Source organism: Polistes dominula, unplaced genomic scaffold (genome assembly GCF_049000335.1).
Source record: "Polistes dominula isolate Pdom_NZ unplaced genomic scaffold, Pdom_raw_medaka contig_15, whole genome shotgun sequence".
Classification (NCBI taxonomy): domain Eukaryota; kingdom Metazoa; phylum Arthropoda; class Insecta; order Hymenoptera; family Vespidae; genus Polistes; species Polistes dominula.
The window spans coordinates 1,827,342-1,842,335 of NW_028300915.1; the positions used below are offsets into that span (position 1 = coordinate 1,827,342).

General features: G+C 26.0%; 4 protein-coding genes across 6 annotated transcripts; 2 read left to right on the forward strand and 2 right to left on the reverse strand.

Moving 5' to 3' along the window:
- Positions 1 to 799: 799 nt before the first annotated feature.
- Positions 800 to 3,632, reverse strand: LOC107068192 (heat shock factor 2-binding protein). Of its 2 annotated transcripts, XM_089170220.1 has the most exons (5): positions 3,404 to 3,632; positions 2,501 to 2,613; positions 2,220 to 2,324; positions 1,857 to 2,125; positions 800 to 1,422 (listed from the first exon to the last, which is right to left on the reverse strand). In XM_089170220.1, the coding sequence occupies exons 2-5, from the start codon at positions 2,573 to 2,575 to the stop codon at positions 1,104 to 1,106; spliced, it is 768 nt and encodes a 255-aa protein (XP_089026346.1). In that variant the 5' UTR covers positions 2,576 to 2,613; positions 3,404 to 3,632; the 3' UTR covers positions 800 to 1,103. The 2 variants fall into 2 exon arrangements, with proteins under 2 accessions (XP_089026346.1, XP_015179837.1); XM_015324351.2 differs by lacking the exon at positions 3,404 to 3,632 and having other exon boundaries at positions 2,501 to 2,840.
- LBR (lamin B receptor) lies at positions 2,205 to 8,138 on the forward strand. Of its 2 annotated transcripts, none has more exons than XM_015324345.2 (9): positions 2,205 to 2,341; positions 5,046 to 5,212; positions 5,288 to 5,738; positions 5,820 to 6,100; positions 6,214 to 6,568; positions 6,681 to 6,979; positions 7,053 to 7,306; positions 7,395 to 7,519; positions 7,606 to 8,138. In XM_015324345.2, the coding sequence occupies exons 2-9, from the start codon at positions 5,183 to 5,185 to the stop codon at positions 7,887 to 7,889; spliced, it is 2,079 nt and encodes a 692-aa protein (XP_015179831.2). In that variant the 5' UTR covers positions 2,205 to 2,341; positions 5,046 to 5,182; the 3' UTR covers positions 7,890 to 8,138. The 2 variants fall into 2 exon arrangements, with proteins under 2 accessions (XP_015179831.2, XP_015179832.2); XM_015324346.2 differs by lacking the exon at positions 2,205 to 2,341 and adding an exon at positions 4,586 to 4,736.
- A 399-nt stretch (positions 8,139 to 8,537) lies between these two features.
- PSMG1 (Proteasome assembly chaperone 1) lies at positions 8,538 to 9,919 on the forward strand. Its single transcript, XM_015324331.2, has 5 exons — positions 8,538 to 8,778; positions 8,873 to 8,952; positions 9,026 to 9,189; positions 9,325 to 9,520; positions 9,604 to 9,919. The coding sequence occupies exons 1-5, from the start codon at positions 8,681 to 8,683 to the stop codon at positions 9,789 to 9,791; spliced, it is 726 nt and encodes a 241-aa protein (XP_015179817.2). The 5' UTR covers positions 8,538 to 8,680; the 3' UTR covers positions 9,792 to 9,919.
- Positions 9,920 to 9,997: 78 nt separating this feature from the next.
- On the reverse strand, positions 9,998 to 12,406 carry CycK (cyclin K). Its single transcript, XM_015324480.2, has 8 exons — positions 12,218 to 12,406; positions 11,663 to 11,888; positions 11,443 to 11,574; positions 11,254 to 11,359; positions 11,121 to 11,178; positions 10,854 to 11,026; positions 10,624 to 10,770; positions 9,998 to 10,540 (listed from the first exon to the last, which is right to left on the reverse strand). The coding sequence occupies exons 2-8, from the start codon at positions 11,879 to 11,881 to the stop codon at positions 10,128 to 10,130; spliced, it is 1,248 nt and encodes a 415-aa protein (XP_015179966.1). The 5' UTR covers positions 11,882 to 11,888; positions 12,218 to 12,406; the 3' UTR covers positions 9,998 to 10,127.
- Positions 12,407 to 14,994: the final 2,588 nt, after the last annotated feature.

The following is a 14,994-nucleotide window of genomic DNA, read 5'->3' on the forward strand; positions in this document are numbered from 1 at the left end:
TTTAAAAATCTTTTAAAAGAATATATACACTTATATCATTTCTGGATCAAGAGGTCGAAGTAAAAGTTCTCTTATAAATAGCGTTTGAGAAACACAAGCGTGCTTTTGCACTTCGTAAAAGTATACTTATGTCAGAATAGAGTTGAGTTATTTAATGAAGTAAACTTGTTCGGTTGAAGATGCCTGTATACCGAGACAACGATTTTGAGCAGTAAATTCACTTCGTTACTCGTTCTTCATAGTTTTACTTTAAGGCTTTTTAGAAAGGTCCATTGCACTCTTTTTACCGGTTATGTCAAGTTCATTGAATAGAATACAGGAACTTATTAAACATGTTGATGCTTATCGATTTCATGCTTAGGACATTTTCGTGTTTATTGTCTTGTTTTTTTTTTATCTCTTTGTAGTTAATTATTTCATGATTTAAAAAAAATGATATTAAGTAACGGATAGCATAATGTATAATAAATACACATATATATATATATATCTATGTATACGTGTTTGATAACGTATTCGTTATTTCATGTGAAATAATTCATTAAATAGAAATATATACAGTATTATAGTTGATGATATTATTTGCGCAGTATATTATATATATTTCACTGCAACGCGCCGATACGAGAATCTGGTTCTACATAATCACATATACATACGAGGAATACATATATATGTATGTAAATACATACCAACGCGAAGCAAAGAATTTGAGGCACGTTCGATAACAGTGCAGATCCAACCGCTTCCTTTAACGATGTGAAAAATGACGTATGCATATGTATATATATATTATATATATATATATATATATATATATATATATATATATATTTCTATAAGATGAGAAAACATAGAATGAATCAGACTGTTTGTCAGAGTACAACTCTTTTGTTGCTTTAACTTTTTAAACGAGACAAAGGTCATTGTACTACTTTTAACTAATAGAAGATCATTATTATCTATTTTTATATTGTAAATATTGTTCATTACTATAAATATTAAAAAAAAAAAAAAAACATACATACATACACACACACACACATACACACAGTGTATAAATAATGATTAATAAAAATTGTTTTCAATTCTTTTTTTATTCATTAAATTTGTTTAAATCTTAATAACTCTTGCAATTGTTTAATAACTTCTTTAGCTACAGAATAAGTTTCACTTTGTTCATTGGCAACGATACTCTTGATATTCTTAATAGAAATCGATGTGGTAAGGTCCTCGATATATTTAGGATCTTTAAGATCATAGGTAATTGATTGAAGAATGCGCAAGCATAAAAGTTGCAATTCTTCCGATATAGTATCTTCTTTTAAGCAGTTACTTAAAACTTCAGCTACACGAAACTCGAACAAGTAGCTCAAACCGGTATTGTTCATGCTCACGTTATACAATATCATCAGCATTAATCTAGAAAGAAGAGTATATTGATTTGTTGATAAAATAAATTCGTAAAATTGTTCTATAAATACATATATAAATTTTAATTCAATAATAATAATAATAATAATAATAATGTTTTCTTCGTAAATATTAATAAACATTAATTGAGTATTATTACATTACATTTAACAAACATAAGAGAAATAATTTATAGTTAGAAATTATTTCACTTGACGATAACTCGGTCTAATCACTGACATGGCCTATTTTTCAAAATCGTTTAATATCTACTATTTAATTTTTAATAATAGAAACAAACATCTATATTATATATACACACACACACATACACACACATACAAAAAATTAAATAGATAATGTAGAAACGAGACTAACAAACGATAATACGCGCTAGCCAATCGTAATAATACTCGATAATTTATTTTGTTGTTATTTGTTACCTTATTAATGAATGCGTTCCCGATGCTACTGGAAAGAAATTAGGCATAAATTTGATAATTTTTTCAACCAGATCCTTGCCATTTTGATTTGTAATAAGAAATTCTCTCCCTTTAGGAATAGATGATATGTTTGTGACAATACCCAATAGTCCTAACACAAACTGATACTCGACGTTGTTAGTTGGCGGTATACCAGTCTCGTATGTGCTTATAAATGCCACAAAACTTCCGCTTACTATCGACAGGAACTCTCTTACTTTATTCTGAAGCTATATTGGCAACGTGTTTCCCTTATTATAATCGTACCAAGTTGAAGTATGTTATAATACGATAATGTATATTCATAGAATTGATATTGCTTACACCTGATAACCAAATATCGACAATTTCTGGAAATCTAGAAGCACGCCATGCTAAATTTCCCAATACTGCTCCTAAACTCGCGCAAAAAGTACTTTGGTTTAATATCTGCATAAAAAAACAAGGTAAGTTAAATATTGATCTTAATTTTTAATTCGTTTTCTTTTCTTTTTTTTTTTAGATAAATTCACTTTTATAATTACTGGTAATATATACATAGATAGAATATATTTTATTGAATATATATTTGAAATAAATAATTATAAATGGAATCGTATGATTACTTGAATTTTAAGGCTTTGCGTTTCCTTAATGGCTTTCTCCAATTCGATAGTTTGACTGTGTAATTGTTCTTTCATTTGTTCGTATTTATACTGAAGGTCTAGTTCCTCATCATCTAGAATATTATACACATATATATATTTATATAAATATAAATAGAATTCGTGAGAAAATTGATCGATTGGATTGGGATTTGAGAACCAAGGATTTTTTGCTTTTCGAGAGACTGTTTATCTATCCAAGGTCACCGGCTAACTTCCTCACGAATATCTATTTATATATTCTCAATCTCACATATGTGTATACAATATATATATAATAAAATATTTGATTAAATATATATTTATTATTATTACTAGAATTATTTGTGTGTATGTGTGTGTGTGTGTACGCTTTGTTTATTATTAAATTAATATTATACATTATTAAATACTTCAGTATACGCGCGTGTGTGTGTGTGTGTGTGTACTGTTATAGTAAATAATTAAAATAATTAAAATGAATTAATTATAATAAATAATATCAGTAGTATTTTAATTATAATTTTTTTTAATTTTAGTAATTTATTATAATAAATAATAAAAATAATTAAAATTAATTAATAAAAAAATAAACTAGGCTTTACACGAAGTTACTAGACGTTTTAAGGAAATCATAATAATAATTAAAATCAAATATAATATTAAATATTATATATATATATATATATATAGGATATATTAAAAAAAATTATTGAATATTTTTACAGTGAATAGAACGCACTATTATACTGTCAGTAAAAAAAAGTCTTAATAAGTATAGGTTAAAAGGTCAATCGTTTCTGACTATGGTCACTAAGACTAATGCGTTCTATGTATTTTATAGATATTAAATATCTTATTTTGGAAACAAATAATTTTGCAAACCTTTTCTATTAGTTAAAAAGGGTTGAACAACTGAATGAAGCAGTTCGTGTATCTTTTCTCTTTCAATTTCTATAGTTCGCAATCCAGACTCCAATTCAGAATCTGTCAAAAGTTTTGGAATATTTTTGACAAATTGTCGAAGCTTGTCCTCGATTATTTTTAAAGTATTTTCCAAAGAAATCTATAATAAATAATGAAAATTTATCATTGACATGTTTTTCATAAAATTACTTATCTACGTGACTATATATATATATAAAAGGTTTATAAGAAAAATTATTCTATTTTTAAAAGAAATTTTGAAAAAAGATAATAAATTGAAAAAAGAAAAATATATACCAAAAATTCGTTCTCACTGATCGTTGACTTGATAACAAATTTATTCATTTCCATCGTGTAATTATTAATCTATTTATGCTGTGCCTTTTTTTTTTTTTTTTTTATTCAAAATCCAAAATTACTAGATTTATATTTCAATAAAATTGAAATCATATAAAATATAATATCCACATCTTTAATTTGTATTTAATATTAAAATTAAATTCGCATGTATATATATATATATATATATGTATATATGTATTATATTTAATCTCAAAATAAAAAAAAATAAGGTTATAAAATAGCAATATGCCAAATAAAGAATTGTTTGAAATTTACCGTATACGGGGGTAATGTTCATTCCGGTAGATGATAGGTGCGTTTAATATATGAATTTGATTTGAATTAAATAATGACAAATCAATATTAATAATTATTATAAATTCATTCAATATTTTATATTAACAATTTATCTATTAAACATACAAAATAACAATATTAAATTAAATAAACAATTAATTATTAATTAATAAATTTTTTTGTATGATATTTAATATTTGAATTTTCTCGAATGTTGATTGGCTGTTTTGTACACGTTTATTTGCGCGTTTATTCAAATATTGTAAAAGATGATAAGTTTTTGAAAACACAACTAATGAAAATAATATCTCATTTTTGGAATAATAGAAAAATTAATTATTAATTATTTAATAAACTTGTCTATAGATTATAAATATTTAAAGATTCTCGAAATTTGATTGGCTGTTTACGTTTTATACTTCACTAGAACTGGTAAAAAATGATACGCTTGTGGAACGCATTACTAACGGACATTTTATATCGCGTGGTGTTCGATGCATATTTTTAAGAACACTTAACCCGCGTTTTAGTGTTATGATGCGAAAAAATGGTAATAATTATAACCTTGTGATTTACAAAAGAATTATTATTTTTACAACATCTTGGACACATTGATATAACTATTATTATTATTTTTATAACAAATATATATGTAAGTTACAAACATATTATTGTTTTATCTGAAATACCGTTAAAGTACAAATTCAAGTTTTGCCGCTTAATTCAATTTTGATTTTATTTACAATTTTTCAAATATAACATCTTTACGAAAATATTTTCAAAATTTTACTATTTTATTTTATTTTTTATTTTTTTATTTTTTTATTTTTTCTAATATCAAATTAACTTTGTTATTTTATAATAGAAAATGTTATATTATTAGATGTGAATGTTATGTAAGATAGTTGTTGCAATTTTGATTACAATTTCTTTTAATTAATCATAAGAACATTTGTTTAAGGTAAACAAGAGAAAAGGTACCTGTGTAACAATTAAATGATCAATATCAAAATTCCAAACGTGGAATAAATAAATAAATATATATATATATATATATATATATATATACAAAATATATAAATTGTACAAATTAGAAATATGGAATCTAATATAAATGATAAAGAAATGGTAAGTATATATATATGAATACAGAACATAAAAAATAATAACAAATTATTAATTTTTTGTTTTCTTATTCCACAGTCTGAAAGAGCGTCTAGAAGTGCAATTAGAATGAGTACAAGAATAAGGAATAATAGTTCATCACGATATTCTTCTAACACAAATTCATCAATTCGATCATCTAGAAAATCAAGGTCACCTGCAAGATCACCCGGTAGACCACCCGCTAAATCACCCGCTAGATCACCCGCTAGATCACCTGCAAGAACAATACCAAAATCACCTTCAAGAAGACTTGCAAAATCACCTGCAAGATCATTCGCAAAATCACCTCCGAGATCACCTGTGAGATCACCTGCTAGATCACCTGCAAGAACAGTCCCAAAATCACCTTCAAGAAAAGTCGCAAAATCACCTGCAAGATCACCTACAAAATCACCTACAACATCTCCAAAAATTAATAAAAGAAAACTTCCATTTCCCACTACTAAATATGCGACAGTATCAATCCCACGAATAGAGTTTCCTACTGGTAATTATATTTTTTAACATGTATTATTATTTATAACTAATATTGAATATTATAATTTAATAGATTCTTGTTATTTCGTAGAAAAAATCAATAACGAGGAAAAGATTAATGTTACATACAATTCTACAGTACAGGATGATCCAATTCATGATATGCCAATTCATTATCGATTAAAAGAACTGGAAGGTGTATCACGTAGATCAATACGTATGTCTAGCACACCGAAACCTGAATCACTCCATAAATTAGCAGCATTTACTAAAAATGTTGATAGAGCTGTTTCTTTACCTTTAGAACGACCAACTCAATTAAATAATCTTACTGATGGTAAAGAGAGAGGTCTATCAGTACAAAGAGATCAGGTATGTATGTATAATATGTGTGCATTTATATAAATGTTTATAAATGTAATATGCATGTATAATGTGGTACCATTTTGATAATATGTTTTATTATGAGATATACAATGTTTCAGGATTTGACCAAATCGGTAGAGTTTGAAGGAAAACTACAGTTAGAATTAGAGAAACGTAAAAAAAATATAAATTTAGTTGAAAAACCTCAAGAGTGGGGAGGATGGTTTGGAATTTGCATACTTTTGTTTATCATGCCACTTGCTGTAATAGTACCACAATTATTTTGTTCAAAAACCATGTGTAAATTAGCATATCCAGAAATACCAACTGACATAGAATCATACATCAATGCTAATTCACTTTTTGGATACATGTCATTTTTATTTTTGTTGATTATATTTTCTTATATTCCAATTGGGAGATTCATCGATGGACAACAAAGTAAAGTTGGTAGATTAAAATATCGTATGAATGGTATGATAATCACATTTTTATTAATCTTACTATATTTATGTTTGAAAAAAAAAAAAATAACTAATTTATGTTGTCTTTTAATTTTGACTTTTTGTGTTTTCTTTTTGTTTAGGATTTTTATGTGCTGCGTTATCATTGATCGTATTGAACACTTGTATATATAAAGGATTAAAGTTACACGACTTCATTTTAGAAAATTCTTTACAATTAAGTATCAGCGGATGGATATTTGGAACAATTTTAGCAATATTATTATATATTAAAGCAAACAAAGCATCTGTCGCATGCCTTAATATATTTGCATCAACTAATAGTATTATATATAATTTTTGGCAAGGCAGAGAAATAAATCCCAGAATTGGTTCTTTGGATATCAAAATAATATTATTACGTGCCTCAGTGATTGGATCAGTAATTATAATTTCTATCATTATCTAATTAATCAAACACTATTTGTTTGTTTTCTATAATTTATATTTTACAGATCATAATAAACAATGCTGTTATAATTAAAGTATTGGAAAACAGTAGCAGTTTGGAACTGAAGGATATTAATTTAGCACAATTATTAGTATCATCCTTACAAATATTTTATTGCTTGGATATGTTAATATTTGAATCAAGTATTTTAACATCCTTTGAAATTATGTATGAAGGTACTGGATACATGCTATGCGTTGGACATTTACTTTATCCTTTTCTACCAACCATTTTATCTAAATATATGTTATTTAATAGGTAATATTATAATAAATATTATCATGATATAATTATAATATAATATTCTCGAGATATTTTTTTTAACATTATTTTCTTATATTTTCAGAACACAGATAAATTATTTATTCGTGATACCCATTTTAACTTTTATTATTGGATACATTGTATACAGAATGAGTAACTCTCAGAAGAATGAATTTAGAAAAAATCCATACTCTGCTGCATTAGATAGTATGTTTTAATTGAATATTAATGCATAGAAGATATCAAGGATGAATTTTTCAAAAAAAAAATAATACGTTCATTTACTTTTGCAGATTTAGAAACGATTCCAACATCACGTGGAAAGAAATTGATAGTATCTGGTTTTTGGGGATATGTGAGACATCCTAATTATTTAGGTGATATCATAATGCAATGGTCTATATCTTGTTTAAGTATGACAAGTGAACTCTTACCCTATTATGTTCCATTATGTTGCACTATAATATTGATGCATCGTGCTATACGTGACAATAAACGTTGTAAATTGCGTTATGATTATGCCTGGGAACAATATTGCTTAAGGGTAAAATACATGATTCTCAATTATGTATTTTAAAGATATTTTTCTTTCTTTCTTTTTCTTTTTTTTTTTTTTTTTTTTTTTTCATTGTAACATATTGATATTAAACTAGAGTATTCAAATTTATTATAATGTTTAACTTCAAGATCTCAAGGGTATTGCATGACATTTAAATAACGTTCGTTATTGTATAAAATAAATTTTTTATATTATTTTTTAATAGTACCTTTTTATTATAAGATTTAAGAAAAATAAATGTTTATATATATATAGCTCATTATATAAGTACACATACTACATTTGTATTACACACTTATATATATATATATATTTTTATGATTTTACAATTACAAACATTCATTAATTGTTAATAATAAGCTTTATCATTAACCGATGTATTATTTACATCATATTACAATATTTTAGAAATATTACTGCAACTTTTTAAATATTTATTGTATAACATTGATATACATTTGAAAATTATTCAAAATTACTTCAAGTATATTATGAGATAACAATTTTAAAATGTATGACTTAAAAAGATTTGAAAAGAAAAAAAATATATTTTAAAGATAGTTAATCTTAATTAACTATATATATACATATACATATAATAATATCATATGTAAACACACATATAAAATTATAATTTTTATACTTTTGTATGTTAAAGAAAAATTGTATAATGATCTGTAATAAAATAGTTTATGAAAATAATTAATTATAAGAAGAAAAAAAAATTGAATAAATGTAACCTTAAAAAAATAGTAAACACGTGCATGATAGATGGCGAGTATTCAATGAGTTGCTAATCATATACAAAAATGGCTACTTATTTTGGAGAGGTTGTATTTCCATCGTCTCGAGCATTTTGGGATGGATACGAAGAAGAAGAATCAATTAATGAATTGCAAGAAGAATCGTAAGTTATTTATGTTGTTTATAACATAACCTTAAAAAAAGAAAGTGTCAATTCTTGTTTTTTTTACTATTTATACATACAATTTGATTTTTAGGCATATCAATGTAACATGGATAAAGGATAAACCAACATCTATCAAAAAATTAATTGTAATAGAAGGAGAAATTATCATTGGTATTAACATTGTATATATAAACATTTTTAATATCGTTGGTTCATTATTTAATATATGCAATTTATATTTTAGATTATTTTAAAAAATTCTTAAAAGAAGAATCTGAGAAGATATGTGTTATACAGAATGAAAATAATAAAGAACTTGGTGCAATTCATCATGTTAACGTAGATTTGTGTATTTTTAATATATCACCAAGTTTTGATTTAAAAAATGCAGGTGAATTTGTAATCAAGGTGAGTGTGTGTTTAGTTTAATATTTTTCTAAGATTTTTTTTCTTCTTTTTTCAATAAATTGTATACAATATCAATTATTTTACATCAATGAAACTAGAAAATTTTCTAATTATTAAATGTTATTCTATTTTTAGATAAGTGATATCTTATCAATTTGTGAATGCACATATTTAATACATTGGAGACATATATCGCATTATAAAAGTGCAGTAATACCACATGAACATTGTTTTATACGATGTTTATATAAAAATAATGAAAATAATCTTTGTAAATCTAACAGACAAATGTTAGAACAACCAAACATCATACACGGAGTTGCTGCAGGAAGTTAGTAAACATAATTTTATTACAAAAAACAAAATGAAAATAGTAATAATCAATAATAACATTATACATATTTTATTTTTTAGTTTTGTCTTATGCACAAATGATGGATTACCATTCTATTCTTTACGTATTGTACTCAGACAATTTTGTATTTGATTCTGAAGCAGCAAAACAACTCATGGAAATATATGAAGAAATAAATAAAGAAAATTTAGATAAATTACCACAAGTTGAAAAGAATTCTTTTTACAAAGGAAATCTTTACATGTAAATGTATCGATTGTTTCATCAACTTTACTTTTTTTTTCTTTTCTTTTTCTCAAAATAATTTCTTATTTAATTGTACATTTAAGATTATACTTTGGTAAATAAATGAATACAAATAAAAATAAAACAAAACAATTTAATTTTTATATATTAACTTAAAAATGTAAAATTTGAAGAAGAAAAAAAAGAAATGAAATCTAGATCTAGAAATATTAGCAATAAACATTTTATATTTACAATATTTACAAGGGACTAAGTTATAATATCTATAACTAGTATAAATACTAAATGATGTTTGAGTTGATAACGCAATTATTAATTAAGAAGTGGTAATTGTATGTTAAGGTTGTGGTGGATAATAGGTACGTTGAGTAGTGGCCGGTGGTACAAGAGCATTAGGCGCAAAATAGGATGCATTAGTTGGATAAGGATAAGGTTGAAAAGGTGGTGGTTGAGGTGGTGCAGCATTCGGACCAGGTGGTGCAGGTCGAATGGGAGCAGTTGAGCTGATATGGTGCATCGTTGGTACAATATGATTTATAGTATTAACAGGTGGAGGTGGTACGGAAACATTTGCTGGTGGAAATACTGGTGGATAAGTTGTATTGGCTGGAGCAAAATTTGTTGGATATGTTGGAAAGTGTGTTGGTGGTTGTTCTACTACTGGTTTTATACTATCTGTAGTATCTGTAGTTGTACAACCATTTGCAGCAACAGCAGGTACTTCGATTTTAGTTGCTTTTCCAGGAGTTACTAAAATAAAAAATCATTTTTCATATTATTATTATTATTATCATTGAATAATATCATTTTTATATTTATAATATTTGATATACCATTTGGAGTATTTGATGCAGAATCAACAACAGGTGGTGGAGCAATTCTTTCTCTATTTTGTTCATTGGACGGAATTACTGGTGGAGAATCAGGAGGTTTCGTATTATTAGCTTGAGAATATAAATCTAATACTTGATGACAAATATCTGTAAATATAAACATTATGCAACAGTATGGTAACACCATGTTAGATATTGCATTAAAATATGAATATATTTCAAACAGATACCTTCTAACAGATCCATCGTTACATCTTCTACAAACATATCCCACCAACGTAAATGTTTGGGTTGTCTACCATTCCAATCTAATACTTCAAATTTGCTTAATTTCCCTGCTAAGTACATGAGAGCAACTGCTATTATTTCTGGTTCCCATTGGAGAGATAATGTCGTACACAAGCTGCAATAACAAAAAAAAAAAAAAAAAAAAAGAAGATAAATTATTACCATTTACAATTTTATCTATAGAAATTTATGAAAATATTATTGATTACCTATCATTTACAAATGTCCATGCCATTTGAACCATTTTTTGTAATTTATTTTTGTCACCTAAAAATGTGAAGTATTTTTTTAAGAATATATATTTAATGAATTATTATATATTGAATATTTGTTAAATAATACCTTTAAGACATTTAGCATATTTTAACAAGTAACCATATGGATGTTCTACTTGTAAATCAAATTTAATCGTTTGCAATAATATCCTTTCTATGGTCATTACTTCTTCCTGTAAAAAAAAAAAAAGAAAGAAATAATAAATTACAAGAAAGTATGGTAAAATATTGTTTATATTTTTGTATTCATCAGTACCTTAGGATCTTCTCCAAATGTCATAAATTTTTCTTCGGTTAGTAAAGTTTTGGCTGTTCTTATAATATCTTTACATTTTTTTGGTGTCTCTTCTACTTTACCAGCTAATAATAAACAACAGCATGCAGTAACCTATATAACATATAATAATAATCAAGTTTGATAAAAACAATGTGATCAATTTTAATAAAGAAAAATAATTTATTACAAAATTACTTACATATCGTGGAAAAGTTTTGAACGAATGAAACATGTAAAATCTGTGAAAATAAACAACACCGGTTGCCATTGTGTTGTATCCTAAATCCATTTTTGTACCAGTGTCTATTATAAATCTTGCACCTTCTTTTCTATATCTGCATTCTGTGTCATAATCAATCCCATCCTGAACGGATGGGGTATTACGTAATTCTTTTTTCTCATAGTACCAGCATGGCATTTTTACTCTTAAATATGTAAAAAAAAAAAAAAAACACACACACACACAAAATTAATTACATTTTATATAACTTACATTTATTATAATCTATTATTAGAAAAAATGTAATAAGAATAATCAAAATGTCAAAAGTGCACTTATATGTATGCATTTTTGTAAATAATATATTTATAATATGTTTAAAAAGATAATATATTTAATTTAAAAAGTTTATATTTAACAAACAAAAAAAAAAGACATAGATTGTAATAAATGTTTTAGGTACTATGAAGTATAGCTTGCTTTAATATAATTTTTAGGTTAGATTGTTGTTATTACATACTTTTAATTACTTACGTGTATTAAATACTGTATATACCAGATCCTTATGAGATTAGATTTTTCAACTAATTTTAGTTGAATAATTTATAATTAATATTTTTTATAAAAATTCATATAATATTCAGTTGAATTCACCACAAATATCATATAACTATATTCGTATGTGATATAAATCCATGCAACTGTACGCAACTTCACATATAAACATATAACACTCTAAGGAATGAACGGAGAGAGGGGTTAATCACTATTAGCTTAAGGCGCAGTTAGTGCAACTACTAGTGCCATACGTCAATTATTTCCACCAATCACAATTCGTTGCAGGGTGCGCGCGCAACTATAGGGATTCTATAGGAGGGATGTGCCATGTACATTGCTGGGGTACCGGAACTCGATTTTGCGCGCGAATGATTCAAACATTGAAATAATGATGAAATAATGAATTACATCAAATACAGAAAACAAAAAATGAACTCTATTTAATGATAATTAAAAATTTATATTAAAATAGAATAGGTTACACGAAAAAATTATTATAAATTCAAGCGGTCCACCAAAATTTTCAGCCAATGGCACATGAGCTGAATATTAATGGCGCATCCCTCTTACAGGATCCCTACAATTTCATACGGCGTCTAAAGAATTAAATTTCAATCAATGATTTTTTCGGAATTTTATGATAAGGTACAATTTTTTAAAATGATAACAATAATATACTTTTTTTTAAACAATACTGTTTGATTATTGTAAGAATGGAATGTGTATTTATGCGTTTGTGGGTATTTGCAATTAGAAAACTCGATTGGTTCTGTATTGAAAAGTGTTGTAGTTCTCATTTAAAAATTCGTTGCTTTATATTTGAGATAATTCCATGAGTTCTTTGGAAATTCAACTACCTTCCTTATCAAATATTGGTACATGAATTCTTATTTAATAGAATGTTGATGTACCAAAACTTATTATTACCAACCTCCGATAATAGTAGATTATCTGTTTTATCGGTTGAATATATTCGATCGGTAAAACAAATTTCTACTTAAAATTAATTCAAACAATTTTTGTTAAAGAAATTTAGTACCCTTATTAAGTACCCTCGTAAACGAGTCTCGTGTACGAAAGGTGTAATAAAAAAAGTCTATAGCTATATTTGGTCTTATTCTCTCGCAGGCTCAATCCTATATGTTTGTCTCTTTTTCTCTTTCTATTTAGTATCTTGGCCGTTTTATAGACGCCCGCTGCCCTGTTACACCGCTTTTTACAGCTCTCTTACATTTTTTCAAATCTCACCGTTTCTAAAGAAGTTTTCACTTCAAAAAAAAAAAAAAAATATATTAACCTGACGTATTTCTGTGTTCACATTTTTGGGTTTTCTTTCCATTCAATTTTCATCCCCTTTCCTCTATCCCTTTTTCCTTTCCCACATCGTATATCAAAAGCTATATACGTAATCTTTCTTTATCCCACATTCGATCAACGTTTCTGGACCCGCAATATTGTTTGAGATATTGGTCCTTGCACGTTTCTAGTATCCGCGATACGGCACAAAAGGAAATCGTGTCCCGTTTAAAGCCAAGGATCAAGATCACCGATACTTTGGTGAGGATCGAAATTTTTTTCAAGTTAACCTCGAGAAAAAGAGAAATATATATATATATATATTGACAATGAGTAGAACTTACAATAGGTTTTTTAACTTATCCGAAGCTTATTGGATATTTCATTTCAAATCAACACCCGATATAATTTTGTCGTTTTATTTTGATAAAATTTATGTTCTCTTGGCTTTTCTTCTTATGACCAAACTGTTAAAAAATAAATACATATATATATATATTGTGTTAGGGATAAAGATTATTTTTATTTTATTGTATGTACAAAATAAATGTTTTTTTATTATATTTTCTTATCCAATGTGGCTCATATGAGGCAAAATATGACTTTGTCGTATAATTATATAATAAACTAGGAGGGTGCCTCACAATCAGTCCGATACACACGTCTTTAAGTCAACGAATTACCTTTTACTGCCATCTGTTAGAATCTTATCGAACTAACAGAGATAATCATGATTCTAATTAATTAATAAACAAATAATTCGCAATAAAATAATATTGCGATTATAAATTGAGATATAAACTATCCTATCTTTCAAGTGGAATGAAATTGAATACAAAATGCAAAATTTGATTAAAATCGGTTCAGTAGTTTTAAGAGTCCATTGCGAACAAACAACGTGACACGCAATTTATATATATTAAGATATATAAATTACAATTAATAATTAACATAATTATACAAATGAATTATTTTTTGGTGAGTCATCGTTCATAAAAAAAAGAAAATGATTAAGAAAATAAAAATAAATTTTTTTTTTCTCAGATTTTTTCAAAAATGTTCGAGTAGGATTACAGTATAGTTCAATTTCCTGCGTTTCGTTCGTTACGAGTTAGAAATCTTTGAAATCGAAAGAGAAAGAGAAAGAGAAAGAGAGAGAGAGAGAGAGAGAGAGAGAGAGAGAGAGAGAGAAAATCGTTGGTTTCTCGTTGTAGTAGGATCTACAACGACGTAAACAAACTTTCGAAAACAAACCCTGTAATCACGTTTCGTTATATTTACTTGGGTTACCAATTGCATCAAGAGTTTCACCAAAGTATTTCGATAATGCAACGGACCTTATCTCATTTCATTTTATTATATATATATATATATATATATAAATGAATTGTTTTCATAATAATATTATAAATCAATAATTGCATATAGATTATTTTTGAAATCCAATATTATAAAAT